At 36.3% G+C, this 23,605-nt stretch overlaps 2 protein-coding genes across 2 annotated transcripts; one reads left to right on the forward strand and one right to left on the reverse strand.

Moving 5' to 3' along the window:
* Positions 1–263: 263 nt before the first annotated feature.
* LOC124452755 (mitogen-activated protein kinase kinase kinase kinase 3-like) lies at positions 264–18,057 on the reverse strand. Its single transcript, XM_047003362.1, has 31 exons — positions 17,845–18,057; positions 17,434–17,491; positions 16,885–16,975; positions 16,751–16,815; positions 15,490–15,545; positions 15,371–15,418; positions 15,229–15,271; positions 14,353–14,425; positions 13,158–13,209; positions 12,566–12,645; positions 11,971–12,033; positions 11,814–11,895; positions 10,737–10,868; positions 10,567–10,645; positions 9,800–9,870; positions 9,378–9,433; positions 9,192–9,309; positions 8,937–9,119; positions 8,812–8,856; positions 7,328–7,409; positions 6,334–6,410; positions 6,195–6,255; positions 4,369–4,453; positions 4,207–4,262; positions 3,740–3,843; positions 2,798–2,966; positions 2,030–2,101; positions 1,836–1,928; positions 1,137–1,207; positions 987–1,042; positions 264–573 (listed from the first exon to the last, which is right to left on the reverse strand). Exons 1-31 carry the CDS (start codon positions 17,935–17,937, stop codon positions 501–503), a joined length of 2,487 nt encoding a protein of 828 aa, XP_046859318.1. The 5' UTR covers positions 17,938–18,057; the 3' UTR covers positions 264–500.
* A 29-nt stretch (positions 18,058–18,086) lies between these two features.
* On the forward strand, positions 18,087–23,086 carry LOC124452756 (protein ABHD18-like). Its single transcript, XM_047003363.1, is given in 4 exon segments — positions 18,087–18,882; positions 20,788–21,379; positions 21,382–22,788; positions 22,853–23,086. Coding segments are annotated over 3 exon segments (1,392 nt in total). The 5' UTR covers positions 18,087–18,162; the 3' UTR covers positions 21,462–22,788; positions 22,853–23,086.
* Positions 23,087–23,605: the final 519 nt, after the last annotated feature.

A 23,605-nucleotide genomic window follows, 5' to 3' on the forward strand; every position in this document is an offset into this window, starting at 1 on the left:
CCAGTTGTGTACAGCAAATTTTCTTGACAATGTAGGAACGTAAAATCTTTATTAGAAAACTCTTTTGAACGCAATACAATGACACAACTGTTTTCAAAATTTAGAAACCATTTAAACGCGCGTTTTTCAAAGAAAAAATCCGCAATGTTTTTTAGAACCCCACCCCCCTGCCCAGGGACCCTTCCACAGAAGCGTAATCAGCACGCAAGTTTTGGGGAGCAAACTCGTTTCACCCAACATAAATCCCCTTAGAACCAACCGCGTTGAAAAAGTAAGTGCTGTTTTTTGAAGTATGCAGTTTACTTATGTACAATAGATGTTGTTATTGCAGCATCTGGGTGATTCACATTTTCCATTGAACGTGTCTTAAAAGGAAAGAATCTTAATCACGTGGGTTACTTCATGTACAACCTAAGACAGATATAAATCTTCACCAACCAATCTGCAGTATATAAGGTAGTGGTCGGCCCTATGTGTTCGTTCATTTTTCCATGTTATAACTAACTCGACAACACGTAAAGATTCGATGGAGCTTTCAAGTCTTCGACAGGTTTATTCTCAACGACCACGTGACTTGAAAACGGAGAAAACAATAAATAATAGAACATTACGAAGAATAAAACGTCGTCGCTTATACTCTCAAAGTCCAACCTTAATGTAGCATATATTATGTAGCATATATCCTACATTATCGATGTTTGCTTTCAATGCAACATATATCCTACATTATCATTGCTTGCTTACAATGTACCATATATCCTACATTATCAATGTTTGCTTTCAATGTACCATATATCCCACACTAACATTGCTTGCTTTCAATGCAACAGTTATCCTATATTATCATTGCATACATTCAATGTTTCATACATCGCACATTACATAAATTATTGCTTTGCGAGTTGCTTTAAATGATAAATAAATCCTATACTATCATTGCTTGCTTTTCACCCATACTATCATTGCTTGCTACTATTGAAACGTACCTGTCCGAACAGAGCAGTTTAAAAATTCTATTTGCTTCGGTAACATTTGCCGTCAACTACAAAATCGACAAAATAAAAGAATGCAAACGAGCACTGTGAAGTTCCTAAGATATACAACAAAGAACACATAGCAAATGTACAAAAAATTACCTGTCCTGTATACAGATCCCTTCCTTCCATTCCGTGGGAATGAAAACCTAAGACACTTCCTTGAAGGCACACTTAAAAACAAAACACAAATTGGGATAGTAAATCATTCATGCAGTTGAAAAACAATCGTAAAAATACTCCATAAAAACAAAGTTCACACAGTCACACAGATATAAGTAATAAATTATACTAACTATAGTGGAGAAGTGTTTGATGTTTGTTGGCCTGTGGCGTGTGTGTGTGTGTGTGTGTGTCCGATTTATTGTTGTTTAAAGTAAAGAGTTTTTATGGTCGTTTTCGGTATTAGATGTTTTAGTGTACACTTTGCAGTTAGTACAATTTTTCTAATGAATGACAGTTCTGCTGGCGAAATATAGTGGGGAAGAGTTGCGTAACAGATTAAATGTGATGTTCCTTGAGTTTAGTTAAAAATCATTGTCGGTGTAGTTAATTTTACATGCTCTGTCTATGAGTGTGCGTATTCAGCCAGTTTTGTATAAAAGTGGTGTGAAACTGAAGTAGTTCATCAGAAGTCTTGCGTAAGTTGACAGTGAACAACCTATAAAAACTATTTATTTCAAACTAGCGTACATCTAACATCATCCGACAAATTTTCATATTATAACAACTATAATAATTATAATAATTTCGTAAAACAAAAAACAAGCGGGTTAAAATCGTTCAATATAAATTGCTTACCGACAAAATCCGGTTTCTCTTTGAAATGTATTGTGGGTAAATATTTTCGACTGTTTTTCACATTCCCCTCTATGCCGACAAATTGCGCGACATCTATAATATAAAATAGCCAAAACTTTATACTCCGCGTTTACGTTATACAATTGCACGTTCACATTCAGATTTCTACAATCATATTCAACTCAAGAACCTACTGTCATATGCAATTAAAATGCAATCCTTTTCCAACTGAGCAAAGGTTTTCAAATCTAACGCTTGTCCGGTGACTGAAGCAAAAATTGCAGGAAAATTTGTTGAGTGAGTTTTGTAACTTATATTCGTGGTTTAGCTGTGACTGGTAATGATGGTATTGATAATTATTAAATGGACATTATGATGAAGGTAGCGATGACCATTGTTGAACACGTCACTGAAGCACATAGAGGTAACGGAGAATGACGTTGATGAAAACAACACTGACGTCACTAATCATAGTAATGGAATGCTTTTTGGTATATCATTTCACAACATTGGACTAAAATGACACAACACGAGCGCAAAAAGCTTTTTTCAAAGGGCGATAGAGCGCAAGGAAAATTTTCATAGTAAAATCTTCAAAATGTTATTAAAATCGAAACAAATAAATGTTTTCTAATTATTCGAGAGCAAATGGTGTATTTGCATAAACAATTTAAAATTGGTAGGTTACTTCAAAGTTTTGACATCGACCATTCAACACAAGAGTTGCTTTTCGTGCAATAAAAGTTTAAGATACAATTGCAAATGCATTTTTGAAGAGAAAGCAGTGCAATGACACGTTTGCAAAAATTCGATCAAAAAATTTCGAATTCAAGCACTTTCAAGCGCATTTTAATAAATTCACGTACTTTAAGTTCAAGGACATTCATAAACATGGAAGTTTTGAACTAACCGCGTAGATATGACAATATGAACGAAAGTTATTAAAATTTGTCAGAACTTACCATCGGCTTTATCGAACCAGTTCGTTGTCGAATTCAAATTGACGGAGTCGAAATGTATCTGGCCGTTTTCGCTCTTTTTCGCTCCAATACAAATTAAAGGATACTCCATGTCACGCCGGATGATGGGTTCAAAAATTGTGAGATTACTAGGCAGGTCACATGACACATTCTAAAGACAGTAAAATCAAATAAAGTCAGACATACAAAGGACAATATCGGCGATCACAACTGAAGAAATAAAAACCATTTCCTATGTTTAAAGTACATTGTTTGTACTCGTGGACGAATTTTCATATTATTTTACAAGGGTGGTGGTAAAATTTGAGGGGGGGGGGAGCTGTTAAGTAAGTGGCGTAAGACAAAATGGTGTGAAATTTTAATGGCGGTCTGGTCAGCGTGACCATATATGAATAATTTATCATCAAAAACGCGTTGATCCGTGCAGAATGCTTTCCCATGTTCCAAATGTTGCAATTATTTAAAAGCAGGTGGGACTGTCTAAGTTCACCAGAGCGAATCTGATGATAAAAAGTACAAGTCTGGTCGCACTGGGTTTGGTAGCGCAGTACCACTAGTTTGTTTTGCTAAAAATTGGGGCGGGGGGAGTCAAAAGTTTATTAGAGGAGTTAACAATGTACTTGGGGGATGAAATAGGATGTTTGGGGGTAGGCACTCCCCCCAGAGAAAATCCGACAATATTTGTGCTCAATTACATTCAGCCATTGCCTGATTAAGCTAAGGGGATGATTTTACACGAATGACGTCACTGAAGTAAGTCTATCACGACGTCACAAGAATGATACACAAATAAACGACAAAACTAATACCATTGCCGTGAAAAGTTTTGGTGTGCAGTATACGTAGAAAAGATTTTCCACGTTGCAGTTTGGCGGCGCCATTTTGACTAACAAAAAGCAAACATAACGGGTCCATCGTCCTTACCTGAACTTTCATAAATTTCTCCAAAGGTCCATACCACTGCATCAGTAAAATGGTCTTCGGTATGGCGATGCAGAGATATACCTGCTCATCGTATGGATTGTGCACTAGAAATGTTAGTGACAAAAGCATACACTTCAACAGTCCGGTTTATTTCCGGCGAACTAAATTATTTAAAAAGTAATATTTTTGTTTAACTTTTCGATTTCAAGTTAAAAGCAAAGCATATCTTACCTATCCTCAACACATCTTACTAATCATAAACACATCTTACCCACAGCACATCTTCCTTACCCACATCATATCTTATTTACCCACATCCCATCTTACTCATCCACATCCCATCTTAATAATTAGAAACACATCTTACTCACCTACAACTTACCTTACACACATCCTACATTACTTACCTACATCAAACCTTACCCACATCACATCTTACTTTACAATAACAAGTCCATCTTACTTACCAAGAGCACATTTGTTACAACTTCGTGTGTCAGAAATCCGCGTAGTGTACGTGTCTCTGGATGAAAGCATTATACAACTTGAGTGAAACTGAACAATTAAATGTCGAGTTGAAAGTGCTGATTTGTACGACACAAAATAAATTTGAATGGCGTTGTTTGTACCTGGTTAGAGATTTGAGTGGGAAAAATACAGGCTGTCGAGAATGTAAAGCCAATAGATTATGCATATAAAGAAAAGACGGACGACCTGTGAAAAAATTGACGTGAAATAAATGTACAACCACACTTCTCCATTGCTATTTACAGGATAGCATATACTTCTCTGTGACTGACTACAAGATAGCATACACTTCTCCATGACTGACTACAGGATAGCATACATTTCTCTATAACTGACTACAGGATAGCATACATTTCTCTATAATTGACTACAGGATAGGATACACTTCTCTATGACTCACTACAGGATAGGATAACTTCTCTATGGCTGACTACAGTATAGCATACACTTCTCTATGGCAGACTACAGGATAACATACACTTCTCTATGGCAGACTACAGGATAGCATACACTTATCTATGGCTGACTACAGGATAGCATACACTTCTCTATGGCTGACTACAGGATAGCATACACTTCTCTATGGCAGACTACAGGATAGGATACACTTCTCTATGACTGACTACAGTATAGCATACATTTCTCTATGACTGACTACAGGATAGCATACACTTCTCTATAACTGACTACAGGAAAACAAACACTTCTCTATGACTGACTACAGAATAGCTTACACTTCTCTATGACTGACTACAGGATAGCATACATTTCTCTATGGCTGACTACAGGATAGCTTACACTTCTCTATGACTGACTACAGGATAGCATACATTTCTCCATGACTGACTACAGGATAGCATACACTTCTCTATGACTGACTACAGGAAAACAAACACTTCTCTATGACTGACTAAAGAATCGCTTACACTTCTCTATGACTGACTACAGGATAGCATACATTTCTCTATGACTGACTACAGCATAGCATACACTTCTCTATGACTGACTACAGGAAAACAAACACTTATCTATGACTGACTACAGAATAGCTTACACTTCTCTATGACTGACTACAGGATAACATACATTTCTCTATGACTGACTACAGGATAGCATACATTTCTCTATGACTGACTACAGGGTAGCATACACTTCTCTGTGACTGACTACAGGAAAAAAACACTTCTCTATGACTGACTACAGAATAGCTTACACTTCTCTATGACTGACTACAGGATAACATACATTTCTCTATGACTGACTACAGCATAGCATACACTTCTCTATGACTGACTACAGGAAAACAAACACTTCTCTATGACTGACTAAAGAATCGCTTACACTTCTCTATGACTGACTACAGGATAACATACATTTCTCTATGACTGACTACAGCATAGCATAAACTTCTCTATGACTGACTACAGGAAAACAAACACTTCTCTATGACTGACTACAGAATAGCTTACACTTCTCTATGACTGACTACAGGATAGCATACACTTCTCTATGGCTGACTACAGGATAGCATACACTTCTCTATGGCAGACTACAGGATAGGATACACTTCTCTATGACTGACTACAGTATAGCATACATTTCTCTATGACTGACTACAGCATAGCATACACTTCTCTATGACTGACTACAGGAAAACAAACACTTCTCTATGACTGACTACAGAATAGCTTACACTTCTCTATGACTGACTACAGGATAACATACATTTCTCTATGACTGACTACAGGAAAACAAACACTTCTCTATGACTGACTACAGGAAAACAAACACTTCTCTATGACTGACTACAGAATAGCTTACACTTCTCTATGACTGACTACAGGATAGCATACACTTCTCTGTGACTGACTACAAAACAACATACACTTCAAAAGTATTTTCCCCCTGGATTTATTAAATACACTACCTGCTATGGACAACAAAAAGTTCTTGAAAACATAAAGCCATGTACACCGCTTTGAAAATACCTGAAAAATTAATGGAACCTCTTTCACAAAGCGAGTAAAAAGCAATGAAAGAAATGATTAAGCAAAGCTCATACATACTTGTTCCATCTCTTTATCATTTTGGCTGATGTTCAAAGTGTATATTCCTTCGTCTGAACCAATTAATACGTGACGATCTAATGAAATAAATTCCGAAAACAACAACCTTTTTTTCTCTGAAGTTATCGAGGCGTTAGCTTTAGCGATGAAAATTTTCTATTACACAAACTATATTATTATTGTGAAGTTATTAATATCAGTTGCTTCATGGTTGGAAAAACTTGTAACTACAGTAAAAATTGGCCTCTATATGTTTGTTGATGTAGTTCATCCAGATTAATGCACTCCTGGGAAGTGCATTTATGTAGAAGTAGATTAATTTACGTTTTGGTCTAAATTCTTGTTTTATCTTGAATATCAAGAAAACGAGAGATGTCTATACTTGGAATCAGTTTCATTTCATACTATCTAAAGTTGTCGGCTTGTCCTGGTTATGACAGTGGCGATGGATTTTCCAGACGGGAATCTTAATCTTATCATGAACATTAGAGCCCAGCTTATTGCAATAATATGAGTTGCCATTGTAAAAATAAGAAAATAACGAAAGAATCTTATTGACGTTTTTTCGTGGTTATTAAACATCAATTGTGGACACCTAAATATTTACATAGCACGACCAAACATGCGGGCTGGCTAAGACACGACCAAACATGCAGGCTGGCTAAGACACGACCAAACATGCAGGATGACTAAGGCACAACCAAACATGCATGCTGGCTAAGACACGACCAAACATGCAGGATGGCTAAGGCACAACCAAACATGCATGCTGGCTAAGACACGACCAAACATGCAGGATGGCTAAGGCACAACCAAACATGCATGCTGGCTAAGACACGACCAAACATGCAAGCTGGCTAAGACACGACCAAACATGCAGGCTGGCTAAGGCACGACCAAACATGCAGGCTGGCTAAGACACGATCAAACATGCAGGCTGGCTAAGACACGACTAAACATGCGGGCTAAGACACTGCTCTTAGTATAACCTTACCTCCAGTCGTGGGATTCGTCCACGCAGACGCACAGTTAACGCGTAATGGACATTCATTGAAGATCTTCGAAAAACATTTAACCTGAACGTTAAAAAATTAAAAAAAATTGCCGTTTTATCTAGAAACCACGATATTAAGCATTTATACTTCAACATCAACGAAATGAAACCATAAATTTCCTAATTGACTCGATAGAAAAAATCAGGCATTAGCTACATACGTACTATTGTTGAATTGTCATTGAATTTTAGCTTCCTCTTAAACATAAAAACCTGCTTCTACTTAGAATTCCGGAGCCGGTTGGACGAAGCCTTGATAGAGTTATCAATTGGATGGTAATTTTTTCAAACTTGTGAAAAAGTGGTTATATTTACTTTACGACAGTGAAACCTTGGAATTTTAGTATCAATATTGTAATTCGTTGATTCTCCAGATTTTTTCCTTTTAAGAGATCTTAGAAGCGTTGAAAAATATCACTATGCATTGCATAGCAATATTCAGCCTTCGTGCAACCTGCCCCTGTATATTGCGTTCAACCATTGGCGGATCCAAAGGCAGGCAAGTTAAATTACAGCAGCCAATACACCGGTAAGATTTGATGATTTAGTAGATATTGCGTTCAACCAGTGGCGGATCCAAAGAAAGGCAAGTTAAATTACAGCAACCAATAGACCGGTAATATTTGATGATTTAGTAGATATTGCGTTCAACCAGTGGCGGATCCAAAGGCAGGCAAGTTAAATTACAGCAGCCAATACACCGGTAAGATTTGATGATTTAGTAGATATTGCGTTCAACCAGTGGCGGATCCAAAGAAAGGCAAGTTAAATTACAGCAGCCAATAGACCGGTAAGATTTGATGATTTAGTAGATATTGCGTTCAACCAGTGGCGGATCCAAAGGCAGGCAAGTTAAATTACAGCAACCAATAGACCGATAAGATTTGATGATTTAGTAGATATTGCGTTCAACCATTGGCGGATCCAAAGAAAGGCAAGTTAAATTACAGCAGCCAATAGACCGGTAAGATTTGATGATTTCGAAGTTAAACGCAAATGGCATTGTTATCTGTATTGTATTGTAAATTGTTTTATAAAATAAAAGCAAAAAAACGCGTGCACTGATTGGTCTATATTGGTCTGCATAGCCGTGTTTCCATTAGCTGTACAAACCATTCTAAGCTCAACCAATTAAATCAATCAATCAATCAATTAATAAATCAATCAATCAATCAATCAATCAATCAGTAAATGAGAATTTTCAAATAAATCATGAATAAACTCAATGTGGTATATGCTAAGATGAATCGTATAAATACTACTTGCTATAACAAACGAATTGAAAAAACGTTGACTCTTTATAAATGGAAGTGTTATGATTGTCACGAAAATATATTTCATGATTGAAATTAACGGTTATACATCATTTTGCCCAATCCTGGATACGCTCTTCGGTTCAACAACATTAAAAAATAATTACTTACAGGTGAATTTGAATGCCGTCTGTTTCCATGTCTTGGAGGAGGGCGCTGAAAATATCCATTGGACCAAAATGAACATTAAATGATTAAGTGGAGCACTGCATGTATAAGAAAGTATTCCTTCTTACCGGAGGAGGGACATTTGGGGGTGTTGAAGAACAACCACCATCAGTATATGAACGCGGGGGTAGTTTGGGTGGTTCACTAGAAGACGAGTTAGGGCCACCAGGTGACGTAGGTTCAAGAATCATCGATAGTCTAGCCGGTTTCGGTGGCAACCTCGGTGGAGCATTTTCATACGGTGATGGTACCTAATGTGGTTTAAAATGACATGATATAATATCATATACACTAAGTATTTGTGATGTTATATGAAAACGCACCTCGGGCAGCGGTCGAGATCTCTGTTGATTCTCATCACTTCGTTTAAGTGTGCTATCGTCGTCATTATTTGCCTCGTCAGGGTGTAGTACAATTTTGCTCAGTTTGGGGACGCCGTTTCTTTACAAGATGAAAAATCAAATAAGTATATTTGTACTCCAGATTGCAATAAGGCGATACAATCTCACTTTTCATCCCCCAAGTCAAAATCGCTTAAAAGTTTCTTGAGGCGAACTTCATCAGTCTGTAAGCATAGTAATAATCAAAATAAATACACAAAAGGAGGTTTTTCTCCAAAAGGACCAACTGTGGGAAATTTAGTGAATGAACTACTCAGATAGTTGTTTTTTTATGGATGAGAGAAGAAACAATGTCGTTACGTTGCTTATAAGTGTATTTCTTTTGTTATAAAAAATAAACCGAAAATATTAATCTGTGAATGTGAGTAAATTAGAAAACTTCGAAGAAACATTTCCCTGTTTCCGAAACTACAATACCACCATATCAATATTTTTCTAACACGTGTCTATTGTGAGAATAAGCACCGAAACACACTAGGTCTACAGTACTTATACCCTCCCCCCCCCTGGTGACCCAATGAGCATCATACCTCGGGACAAACTGGTTTATCGTCAGGTTGAGTTTCTCTTTTCATCAATGCACCTAAGTCCAGTTCTCCTACTGTAAAACAGAATAAATTTCAACCACTTCATTCAGTCGCGGAGAATTGGCGGGGAGACGAGGGGGATGGCCTCGAGCGCTAAAAATCTTTCGACAAATCCGTCAAATCACACCTACATAACATAACTGTGATGTCGAATAATGACTATTCTACAGACTTCTGTACTGTGCAAGTAGCAGTAGACGTATTAAATTTTTTTGTGGGTGTACGATTATGTGTAGGAATACAAAATTGAAAGAAGAGATTTCATAAGTATACCTATTAGCAAGCCCCTGGATGTCCCTAGAAATCTCATACCTTGAGGACGAATCCCCTCCCAAAGTGTCCGCCACTGACGCCATCGTAAGCACAGAAACAGGGGATTGATTAGCATGAATGTACAACAACGAATCATATACATGAACGAAATTCGTAAAAAGGATCATCTCAGACAATAATTAGCCAAATGACCGTCCTCGGCTTTCGCTATGAGTCTATAAATGATCTATATCAACCTTGCTTAAGTTGTATCTTTAATCAGTAGCGTAGCCAACCCGCACCTGCTGAGTAAATTTCAGAATATAGTAATCATTATTCAATTCTTAAGAAATCTATTGTTCTTGAAGTGAGTGGATATACAGAGAAATTTGCACGGTACGACTAAGCTAACAGGCTGACTACGCCACTCATTTCACTCAAAATGCTTAAATTCATACAGTTTATGTCGGAGTTCGCACGCGACGTTCGTTTGGACGTATTTTTCTTCGATTTGATGCGCGTCAGTACATTGATTTCCTAGCAAAAAGTAGAACAATCAAACGCAAAACTTTTAAGTCAAGAACTTTGCTCAGAAGTGCACGGTAATGCATCAAAAAAGAAATGAAACCTGTTGATCGTCTTCATTGTCATCTTCCTCATCGGTTTTTCGATAAAGAGTTTTATCTTCTTTTCTCGCTGCATACACATCCAACAAGGCTTGCCCCTGTCTTCGTGTCAAGTTTTGACAGCAGTATGGATGCTGGATAAAGACGTAAACGCAATGATGAGAACATTTTCATCATTTTCTATCCGTTTATCCTCGAATGTATATCTTTAAAATTTACTTATTCGATATTTAAATATCATCTTTGTCGAAGTATCAAATACCACCCAGAATACTGGCTTATAGAAAATCATCCTCATAGATTTGACAATCAGCCATTGAAGAGATCAGAGACAATTGCTCCCCTGATACATTGATGTTGCAAGGCTTCAGGGGCTACTTCAGTTTAGCGGACACCTCCAGCGCTGTCTAACAAATACAGCGGGCACGAGCGATAATTAGCGGGAAATTGCGCCTTCTAAAAAAGACATGCATTCATACCTGACCCAAACCCTAACCCCGTTTCGAAGACTAAATTTATGTTTTAAACTTTCTAATGCTCTTCGGACAATAAACACGAGCATGAATTTTTGGCCAAAATTACAATACGAGCCGCGCTCAGCATGTAAGCGTCTCTGGTGTCCGCTAAACTTTTACTTTTACAGTGATTGCTCTGCTTCAATTGTATAACTTTCCCTTTCATGAAGTTTTTACTAGTTTGAAAAAATCTAATATCCAGTGAATGACGCTGTTCGGCCTTCGTGTAGCCGGCTCCTGCTTTTTAATTTTTCATCATTGCTTGAAACGCAGTGATGCTTTTTCTAACCATTTACTTTCAAAACCAAATGTCCCAGGCAATTTTCCGTGGACAAGCAATTTATCGGATGAAACTCAGTGTCTTGCAATATATTATACAAAGTTGTCATACTGTTCTTCCTCCTCCCCTATAAAAAAAGGCTCCGCGGTCACAGAACTGACTTCAATGAATTTCAGAACGAAAATCATTCATATAATATACTTTCCACAATCTCAAATCAACAAAACTGTGAATGAAATAGAAAAGGTCACAGCGAAAGTCAAACCTGAAATCATAATACTAACAGAAAGAAGTTTGTCGGCCGGAGGTCTTTTTTTAGGGTTCTTTTGGAGAGACATTTTGATGAAATGATGCATTTCGTCCGTCCTTTGTTAAACGAAAAGAAGTAGACTTGTTTCAGATAAAATTCGTGAACAGCTTATGTGAATAATTGACTTTTACCATTTTGATTTGACCTTAAGTGTCGGCGAAGTGTAATTCTTCTTTGAGATAAGATGTAGAGCCCTTGAAGAAGAAAATACAGAATCCATATAAAAACGAATAAACGTACTCAAATTATCAATTCCAGTTGCTTAATGACTCACAGTTCATAATAAATGTCGAAGATTACTTAGAGAAAAAAGTGAGCTCGTGTGCACCATTTTAAATAATCGAACGATCGTCTCTAGTTTCGATTTAAAGAAACATGTACATCACACAAACACACACCAGTTGTATGTGAAAACACTTCATAAAAGTAATGCAAAAACGACAATTTCGAACATCTATTTGGTAAAATTTGATGCATTGAACCATAGCTCCTGCTGAATTATTAAGGATTGAGAGAAATTCTACAGCATATTTAATTGGCTATTAAATTCATGAAGTTTTTTACTAGAATTGGTTTGATGAACTTTGACTCTCCGATATGCTTTACATAGTTACAAAATTCATAACAGGGGGGAGTGTTTAATCCGACCAAATCTGGTAAAAAAATTTGCATTCGTAAATGATAACAGTATGTCGTCACAGTAATAATCATGTGATTTAAACAAACCTCATAGGATGAAGTTCGAACAAGGGTGGCTGCAACTCAGCAAGTTCAATCGCAGTAATACCAACGGCCCAAATGTCACACTAAACCAGAAGATGCAGCTTGTAACATGTATAATCGATATCAGGGTCGGGGAAATCAATTCTTTAGATAGTTGAATCGATTTTATGTGGATTTGCAAAATATTTTATAAGATAAAAATTTCATCTTCATGGGTCTTTCGGGTGTAGAAATAGATAACTCCGTACCGGATACAACGTAAAAAGGAGATAACTTGCATTAAAGACGTAGCTTCATTATACAAATTTGTGGCAAACAATAAAGCTGTTATGGCAAATTTTCAAGAACCGCAATACAAATTTATGATGCCGCACAGAGTGTATAGTTTGATTGCGTCCTTTGAATCATTCGGAAATTATTTCCCAGTAAAATTCAATGATATGGTACGGTGTTTATACTTTACGAAACAATCATTTTCTCGTTTTTACGTCACTTCCGGTCCGGAGTCACCTAAATCAATTTAACTACCAATCCCAAGGAGTTATTTCCTGATCTTTACATACGTAGGCACTTTAAGGTTGTAATGAGTTCGTACCTTTTGATCATAACCTCCAGTTCTTTCAACAGCAGCCACTTCAGGAGCCATCCTATGTGCAAAATATCATATTTACAACATGAAAATAGTCCATTTCTCTTTTCTATTGTCAGTCTCCACGAAGAACCAAGATTTTATTTTGAACTACGGTCAAACGTCCATTTGCGGACACCTCTTGTTCACAGACATTGCTTCTGGGTCCTTGGCAATACGTCACTACCTACGTTACTACCTAAGTCACTACGTCACTATCTCTCACTACTTCTCATAAACGGACACACACACATTTTGAAGCCCCAAGAATATCTGCTTACGGAAAGTTCGATTGCAGTTGTGTAAATGGAAAGCATACATTAGGAAAAGTGAAAGTCATTAAGTGCCAATGAAATGAAATCGATGAAGCCACGCAATGGCCCAATTTTATTTGCTTCAATTTAAAAAAACGTTTTCATTTATTTCACGTAACACATAGAGTATTGTTAGAAAAACATTAAGTTTCCTAACCTTTATAAAGTAACAACGCGTGCGCTGATTGGTCTATAGCTGTGTTTGCATTAGCTGATTGGTCTATAGCTATGTTTGCATTAGCTGATTGGTCTATAGCTGTGTTTGCATTAGCTGATTGGTCTATAGCTATGTTTGCATTAGCTTGTGCAAACCAGATTTGAGCTCAACAAATTAAATCAACCAAAGGGAATTTGCAAATCGATCAGGAATACATGTTAGAGGAAAAATTAAAATGTTTCCTTGATCTGTTGCGCACCATTTTATAAAAGAACTAAAAGATGGTTTTCGTGTTTGCACTAGCTTATGCAAACATCAAAGACGTTTGTGAGAACTCTCGAGCATGTGCAATCGTCAACCTTCGGTCTCGGGCTTGCACTGATCTGCTCTCGAGTTCTCCCAAAGGTCTCTTCGGTTTTCTGAAGACATTCGACTTTCACTTTTGCGGTCCACTCAAAACATAACTCGTAATAATACAACATGCAAAAAAGGTATGACAATGCACAACAGAAACATGAACAAACAATAAATATCACACACGCTGGTGTAAATACCAACCACACTGGTGTAAACACGCCACATGCTGGTAGAAATATTGACCTCTACCCAGCAATAAAAAGCGTACATAAAAATTTCATTGACTTTTTACATAAATTAAGGCTGCCATCTGCAAGCGCATATTTTCACCTACCAATAGGGAGTTCCAATAAAAGATTTTCGTTTTGCAATACTTGCTGTTATTTGAGCAGATATTCCAAAATCTCCTGCAAGTTTCATAGAAAAGAAGGATTAACTACAATAATATTCACTACCATTAAGAAAGCCTAATTATCCAGTTAATCATTTCACACAATTAAAGCCAGTTAATCATTCCACATGATTAAAGCCCCACGACATTTGCAATGATTAAAACCCCCAAAGAATTTGCCACGATTAAAACCCCATAAAATATTCGAAATAGTTTTCAAAATGAGCTGTCAACAATATTTCATGCTTATTGCTCCAGGATCCTTTTAAAGAAGTTCATTCATGCGCAATTTGTGCTATTTAGATTATATTTTCATTCAAAATAACTTCCTAAATGACAGTGTAATTTCGAAAACAGTTTATGCATATTTCTCTTCATTCTTAAGGCATTGTAGCTTTGTAATGTCTGAATTACAAAACTTGTAACATCATTTAGTAGAACGAGTTGCATCAAAATTTCCAACATCCTCTAGTTTCCTGTCAACCTTTGGTTGAACTGATCAGGCAATTTTTATACCATTGACTCTTCAAATAGCAGGTATATTTGCTGATACATTACTTCAACCACAAAAACTCTTTTAGGTTGACGTAACACATCAGCAAATATACCTGCCATTTCATGAGGTTGTGCAAGGTGTACATTACGTAAATTTCAATATCTTGAAAATGAAAAGTGATGTACTGTTTTAGAAAGTACACAGTCATTTTAAAGGTTATGTTCAATGAAAACATAATTTAACAAGCACAATTTTCGTGTTGTATGCCATTTAAGAATGCATCTTCAATGACTAAGTAAAATATTCATCAGTGTTTTTCTCACCTAGTTTAACATCTCCCATGTGAGTTAGCAAAATATTTGCTCCCTGATTACAAAAAAAAGAGCATAAAACAATGAAAAAGTTCATACGTAAGAATGATCCATTTCAAATCAAAATGTTTTTCTATATTATCAATTCAGATACCTTAATATCCCTGTGTATCAATCTCTTTTGGTGGATGTAATTAAGACCCTGTTGGAAGAACGGATGTTTTCGTCAGTCATGGCTTTTATCTAAATTATAAACTATTATCACAAAACTACCTTCAACGTTTCACAACACATGTATGCAATTTGCTTCTCTTCTAATGGTCCAGTAACTGAAAACATAGTATATTTAAAGCATCTTCAATTTTACATGCATGGGAAGATCAAAAGTTGCAAGGCACATATTCATATTTGAGTATCGCTTACAGTAAAAAATAATGGATTTTAATTAAGAAATAAAAGATGTTTACAGTGCTTGCACAAGCTTATGTAAGCCAATGGGATCTTTGAGAGCAGATCATTGCAAAACAAAAAGTTGAGAGTTCTCATTACAGACTCTGAGGTTTGCATAAGCCAGCAAAACATGAAAAATATCTCTTGCTTCCATAGGGAATTTCAAGTAACTGTTTTAGTTTTTACTCTAACATCTATTAATGATTGATTTGCAAATTGTCGTCCGTTGATTTAATTGTTCAGCTAATGCAAACTCTGCAATAGACCAATTAAAGCAAACATTGTATTGCTGTTAATGAATAATGGAGCTTAATGCATCATACAATGCATAAAATTATCAATCTTCATACAGCCCTTTCATGCAAAAAAAAAATTTCCCTTCATAAAATTTATAAAATAGCAATTATAATTCATAAAATAGCACTTTTGAAAAAAATTATAATTTATTGCAAGTAACATTTCGTCTTTACAGAAAACCTCATCAGACTAGTGATTAAATAGTCAAGGTGTGGGTTTATATAACATATACATATTATATATAAATGCACACCTTGACCTTTTTAATTATTATTCTCATGATATCTTATGTAAAGATGAAACATTACTTTAATTCAGTGTGCGAATTACTTCAGAAAAAACGATGTGCACTTTTTTTGCAAAAAGTGTTTCTTTAGAGGCATAATCAAATCAATATTACGTTAATTATTATATAGCGCTAATTGCTAAATTAATATTTTTAAAGTGAACAAATTCATATGATTTAAGACAGTGTTTTATGTTAAAACTGCTTATTTTTGCACATCGTTTGAAAAAGTGATGTGCAATTGTTTTCATTTTAGCTAAAACGATGTGCAAATTGCTTACTGTTAATTCGCACACTGCTTTCAATAAGTTATAATTTCTTACAAAATGGTTATGTAACTATTGTTTGGTTTCCATAATTGTACAATTAGAATTTTACATAGGGAAATTGTTTTCATAACACGAATCTGTTTCTTGCTGGTCAAGTATCTCACTATTATTCATACATCAGCCCAGTTTAATTTAATAAAAATTTGATGATAAGCACATGCATTTTCTTTACCGTGATAGATGTCTTGTAATGAGCCCCCACTGCAAAAATCCATTGCAATCCATAGCTTCTGTTTTCTTTTGTGAAAAGAAAAATTTATTCATGGATGAATTAATGATCAAACTGTCTTTAATAGACCACCTTACCGTAGGTAGCTACCAAGACATCTCACAATATTATGATGCTGACAACCTTGCATTAAAGCAATCTCTTGCTGAATTAAATCAAAATCGTCACCTAAAGATTGGTGGAGACAAACACTGACAAATCACTTCATAACCAAGCAGTCACATAGACTACCATATCATTACACGTGTACTGAACAAAAAACAAGCTTTTCAGGTAGCAACATGTATGTACATCTGTTTACAGCCTTACACATTCATCTTCAAAATTCAAATAAACTGAAAGTTAATTCATGTATATCAAGTTGACAACCATAACTAAATCATCAGACCGTATAAACGTCACTTAATCTTCGCTTATTTGTTGCCTAAACCATTCATGAAAAATAAATCACAAAGACTCCTAAAATTACAATTTCATGGAAAGAGGTTAGAGGGGCAATACTGAGAATGATAGTGCAATAACGTGCAATGGCACGGGAAATATTTGCGCCTCACAAATTATTATATAATATTCAAACAAAGAAACAAAAGACGGGAACGCAATGGAGGAGAAGATTGATTTCTTACCCGGTTCAATTCTAACGATTTTGACAGCCGAAAGTTCGCCCGTCGCGACAACTCTTGCCTACAGTAAGAACGAACAATAAATGAAAAATTATAGAATTTATAGTATTTAAAAATCCTAGAAAATATGGTTGACGATAGTTTAAAAATGGCTTGCAAAACCATTATTGGGAAGAAGCATTGGGCAATGACATTGAGCAATTTTAAACAAATGATGTACAATACGACATTTTGATACCATTTTCGATACAGCTGTTACTTAAACTAGTTTCTTCCATGAAATCGTGCCGATTATGTAATTTCGAGTACTATTAAAAAGTTACGCTAACACTGGTGTCAAGTAAAGCATGTTTACGTACAAGAACGGGAAATTTTGAATTCTTGATAAGCTGATAATTTGAAGACAGTGCATACCTTATAAACATCGCCATATGTGCCTGACCCGATCTTTTGAATCAAATCGAAGATTTTCGTAGGGTTTTCGCGCGATATGTCAGCACGCTGCATCTTTGAATCAGCGGTGAAAAATTCAGTTTCTGAGATGCATTTCAACCCATCCTCACGTCAAATGGGAAATGGTTAAAGAATGCATATAAGCAAGAAGACATCGATACATCATTGAAACATTTCCCCGTACGGTGAACTGGACCTCCAGACTCAGAGAGACATTTCCCCGTAGGGTGAATGGGACTTTGAGGGGGGTTTGTTTGGGGCTTTTAGGACGTTACGAAAATGGTGTCCAATCATTTCAGCAGAGCAGATCGTTTCTATCGAAAATTTGTGAGAAATACGTTCTTCTCAAAAGGATGGGGTAGTCTCGAAGCTTATAGAGGGCTACAGAAACTGAAGAAAGATATTTTCAACGTCGAGAAATTTCAAGAAATTGTTCGCTGCGAGAGCGTGAAACTCGATAGCGTCACGAATAGCACGAATGTCAATGATCCATTTTCTGTCATAAATGGGCATTTTGTCTCTCCTTTGACACGATATTACCCTGGGTTGTTACCAAAAGAAAGCGAGATAGCTTATTTCCAAGCCATAATTCCGACCAAAAGACGAAAAGATGGCAAAATTCCCATGTGCATACATTTGGCCGGAACAGGAGATCATCAGTTCTGGCGAAGAAGAAATCTTATTGCAAAACCTTTGATTAAGGATCACTCAATCGGATCCATTATCCTTATTAATCCATTTTATGGACCTCGTAAACCTCATAGTCAAACCAGGTCCAGTCTTAATCATGTCGTCGATTTGCTGTTAATGGGTTGTGCATTGATAGTTGAGACGTCCTTGATGCTAAACTGGTGTGGGAAACAGGGATATGGTCCTCTGGCGATCACAGGTGTATCCATGGGTGGTCACATGGCTTCCCTTGCCGGGACATTTGTTCCTACACCAATCACTATCATTCCCTGTTTGGCTTGTACTACTGCATCACCTGTTTTTACCAAGGCAAGTTTCCTTAATTTATTACTTTTAATAATAATTTGTTACTCTTGTTTCAAAATTGTCATACAGGAGTGTACATCCTCCAAATGAAACTGGGTAGTTCCACATTGTTCGCTTCACTTCGGAGCCGTAGCCAAACCTAAATTGTTACCTAGGCAAAGATTATCAAACTTGTTCTTGACTAAGGGGGGTGGGGTGGTTCGGAGGTCATATCTCCTCCCTCAAAAAAATTCTAAATTATTGTTGTTGGAAATGCGGTTTTCAAGACTTTTCAGATCTGTTTGGTTTTGAAAAATTGAGCATACATGCTGTGAATTTAAAAGGATTGAAAAAATAATTGTTTTTAAATGTGAAAATCATTTTCATTAGTTGACTTAGTAGTTTTCTGTTTTGATGAACATATAAAACATTTATGTAACATAATTGCTAAGTAAATACCTATTATATTTTTCACACATATCAGTCAAAACTTAATAAAAGCAAACATAAGCTAATTAATCATGATAAAGTTTTCAACTAAGAAAAAGTCACAACAATTCTACAATGACAACTGGCATTGCATTTCTTAAGAACTTCCTTTAGGTCTACGTCAATGCTTTTGTGGATGAACAATAAAGAAGTATCATTTTGTTTTTCTTCAGTCATAGCTGATCTGCATCATGTTTTACATACATATGTCCTCTTAAACTGCTGAAACTTTTTTCGCAATATAAAATATTGATAATAATTATTGAAATATGTTTAAAATATTCACCTTCTTAAATTTCAATACCCTACTCAAGAAAATTGACAAATTTTCTACTGAGGCAGTTGAGGCAGGTATCTTGCTTGCCTCATTGTAGCTATGATGGCACTGTCACTTTGGAGTATCTTTATTTCATAGAACAGCCAAGGTATTTTAGCCAGAGCGAGTTTTAAGATATCCAACAGTTTATGCTCAGACCATTTATGCATGTATCATAAAATACTTTGCTATCTGTAAAAAAACTTTGTTAATGTACAGACAATACATAATTCAAAACCAGCTTTCAATTGCCAGCTCAATTAAAAAGTATAGTTTAGATGGTGAGTTTGAACTGTTATATTTAATAACCACTTTCTTTTCCAACCTCTCTATAACATGGACAACTTTGTACTTAATTGTTATATTGCTGGGTTTATTGACTGGAAGTTTCATAAAGTGGCTCTTTTTACAATCAGGTGCTCCATTCTATTTGTGTTCTATACATAATAAATGTTCCCTTACCTACAGTGGCATAACTGCTATGAGCTCTGGGTGGATAGATCCACTGGCACCCAAGCAGCCAGCCTGCAAGGGGCCACCCTGAACGATGTTAGTAATAAAAATAAAGATAAAATAGTAGGCTTATATTTGGGCAAGTCTAAGTACTGGATATTTCTCATTTGAGATTATTCGTGAATTTCGATTCCTGGTAGTAAATGGAAAGTTCTAATTGGTATTTTTCTGTATATAAATTAAAAACCAAATACAAAATATTGTGTTCTATTAAGGATTTTTAAGAAAATATTTATGTTGTATAATTTTGGTATTGTATATAAGGGGCGGGGCTTCTAACTAACGCCACTTATGCAATTTCTAACGGGTCAATCAAGAAAGATTTTGATTGGTTTGAGCAACTCGTTTCAATAACGCGTGATTTATGTGATCTCTTATATTTCCTTAAATTTCTTTGTTACCTGCGTATAGCTTTCGTCACATGCGTTATTACAAACTTTGCTTATAGAAATGTGTAGCTACAACAATGTTCATTGCGTCCTTGATTCAAGATCACCATTAGCAATCATTTTTGTACGCGTGGTTTTAAAATTCACGTTCACATTCGATGGTAATAGCGTTCTTCTTTGATACTTTCTAACACGAATGTTTTGTTGAATTTTTCATGTTAGGGTGTCTTAAGCGACGCGGTTGCTTGGTCAGTCTTAGAAAGCCAAATTGAAAATGTTTCCTTCTTTGAAGATCTATGTTCCATCTGCAGGATGATTGAGGCGGATGGCTTAAATGCTACGAATCCTACAATGGACACTATTAGTTTATCCGCTTTTTCTCACGAGCTAACGAACGTAATGAGGAATTCAGTTAATTATTTGTCAATTACTGACAGGAGCAAAGAGTTGCTGCACGGAACTGATGAAAAATACCGCCGACCTCGCGACGAGTGCGAATCGATATCGTTTGAAATGCTTCTGAGATCGTTGAAAACACAGATAAAAGATAACATTAAAAACTCTTTTCCCAATGAGGTTTTCAGCTCGTATTTTTCGAATGTGAAACAACCGAAGCGATACGATAAAGCGCGAAGCTTCATCACGTATCTATTGGATATTACCACGCATCTTGCGTACTACAGGAAACCCGTAGATCCACAGAAAGCTGTGTTTGTTCAAGCTCAATTCGACGGCTACATTCCCTACTTGCATTGCCCCTCACCGTTGGAACTGTGGCCAGGGTCTCGGGTCGAATACATCAACTGCGGTCATATTTTGGAGCCGTGTACAAACAGGACATTTTTAGAAAGATTATATCAGATATGCTAAGTGATTGTCGAGATGTAGGTTCTTAGATTTATTTATGAAAATTGAATATTTATTTCGCATTAAGATTAATGCACAAAAACATTTGATCTATTTGATATACACTTCATACGAAGTGTCGTTAGCAACCGTTGTGAGGTATATAGAAGGATTTCGGGGCTAATACCTTTGTGTTTATCTTGGAATCATTTAGGGGGCAAAAGAAATAATCTTAATTAAACATTAAATGCATAGTAACATATTGGACGGAAGAAAATAACGGCAGGCCCCGTACTTGAAAGCTAACTTCGAATAACCTAACAGCAACATAATTAGATGAATCTCAACGATCAAAGTTGTGCCAAAGAACGAACCCCTACGGACTTCAGAAATTATTCAATTTTTAACACTGAGCAAATTGAGAATGCCATTTGTCATGAATCGAAGCTTAAAAAATGTGAGTCGATTTTTCGTGATAAAATGAACGAGTTTCATTGTGAAAGACGCAATGGAAGAGAGTCATTAAAGAATATGAATCATCAACCATCTCGACAAGTGATGAAAACTTGTTTCGACAATGATGCTGTTCGTCCATTAAAGGCATTCCCTCGTTCAAGAGGCACACCGAAGCTGGTATTTCCCTTCACGAAGGACCCGAAGACTCCACTGGCAGGTTGTCCCAAAGGTTTGCTTATAACAACTGAACGTCCAAGATCCGGGGAGACTTACAGACACAGGATTAATGTTGATGTAATGCGAACCTTTGATGCGGGTATTTCCAAGGAGAAACTTGGAAATAATGAAAGCTCTTTACACAAGAGAAATATTGAACGTAATCAGGTAATATATTGTGAAAAATGCAATGAATTCCTAAGCCTTATTGCCCAAGCCGAATCACATTCTTATCTACATCACATGACTAATAACACCTTATTGTTCTTACATGTCAATTACTACCATCACTGAATAACATTCTTATCTACATCACGTAACTTATAATACCTTATTCTTGAAAATCAAATACTACCACCCCTGGAATCACGTTCTTATTTACATCACGTGACTTATAATACCTTATTCTTGAAAATCAAATACTACCACCCCTGGAATCACGTTCTTATCTACATCACGTGACTTATAATACCTTATTCTTGAAAATCAAATACTACCACCACTGAATCACGTTCTTATCTACATCACGTCCTTATCGTTTCTTTACATAAATTAAAAACCCCACGTGACTAGGAAAGAGATGTGCTACTGGTTGAGTTAGAAAACATGAAAAGAGAACGGGAAGAACTAGTAGGGGAGAACGAGAGGCTACTGGAAGAATTAGAAAATCGCAACAAAGTCATTGATCATCTTGTGGACTTCATGGTGAGAAAGTCTTTGGTAGAATTAGTTATCGAAGTACTCTAACAGTTAATTTTTTATTTTCCAGAGGTCTCATCTGCCAAATAACAGCGAGCAATGGAGAACCAATCATTCGGTGCGCGAACCTGAGGAATTTGACAAATTTTAGTGTACTCTAAGTATCGTTGAAAAATTCGTAGATGTTCCTCTCTGTTAGTAGATTCATCAATATTGCCACAAAACCGTCGATTAACACATATAACATCACTGTAAGTTACATTCGAATTTCCCCTGTTACCAATGTCACGTATTCCAAGTGTTACCAAGTGTATTCCAAGTGTTACAAATGTCACTTATTCCAAGTGTTACAATTCCATGTTCATTTCTTCGTCTTCCCTCCTCATCCAACCATCTCTTCTTCCTCTTTTTCCTTCTTCATCATTTCCTCTTCCTCGTCTTTCTTCCTTCTTTCTTTCCCTCTTCTTCTACCTCTTCGCCTTCCTCCATTTCTTCATCCTGTCCTCTTCCTCTCCCTTCTTCCACTTCCTCTTTTTCCTATTCCTATTCCTTCTCCTCTTCAACCTCCTCTTCTTCCTTCTTCTTTCCCTTCGCCTCTTCATCCTCCGTCTCTTCGCTTCATCTCTTTTTTTCTTGTTTTGTTTATGTCCATTTTTCTAGGTCACATTTCCTCATTCTTTTTAGTACCTAACAACCATATTTTCCTCTTGTTTCGGGCTCCTCAACTTGTCAATTATGATTTTGGCTACTAATCTTTTAATAAGTCCGTCCACCACTGCAAAAGCCCTTGCTTTCTTAATCGTCAAGTGTTGGCTGAGCTTAG

Source organism: Xenia sp. Carnegie-2017, unplaced genomic scaffold (assembly GCF_021976095.1).
Source record: "Xenia sp. Carnegie-2017 unplaced genomic scaffold, XeniaSp_v1 HiC_scaffold_25, whole genome shotgun sequence".
NCBI lineage: Eukaryota > Metazoa > Cnidaria > Anthozoa > Malacalcyonacea > Xeniidae > Xenia > Xenia sp. Carnegie-2017.

Coding starts and splice junctions, on each gene's coding strand:
- LOC124452755 (XM_047003362.1), bottom strand. CDS start 17,937: ATGCAGCGTGCTGACATATCGCGCGAAAACCCTACGAAAATCTTCGAT. Junction 10,646..10,736: donor ACAATGAAGACGATCAACAG/GTTTCATTTCTT, acceptor ACTTTTTGCTAG/GAAATCAATGTACTGACGCG. Junction 9,120..9,191: donor GATCTCGACCGCTGCCCGAG/GTGCGTTTTCAT, acceptor AAACCACATTAG/GTACCATCACCGTATGAAAA.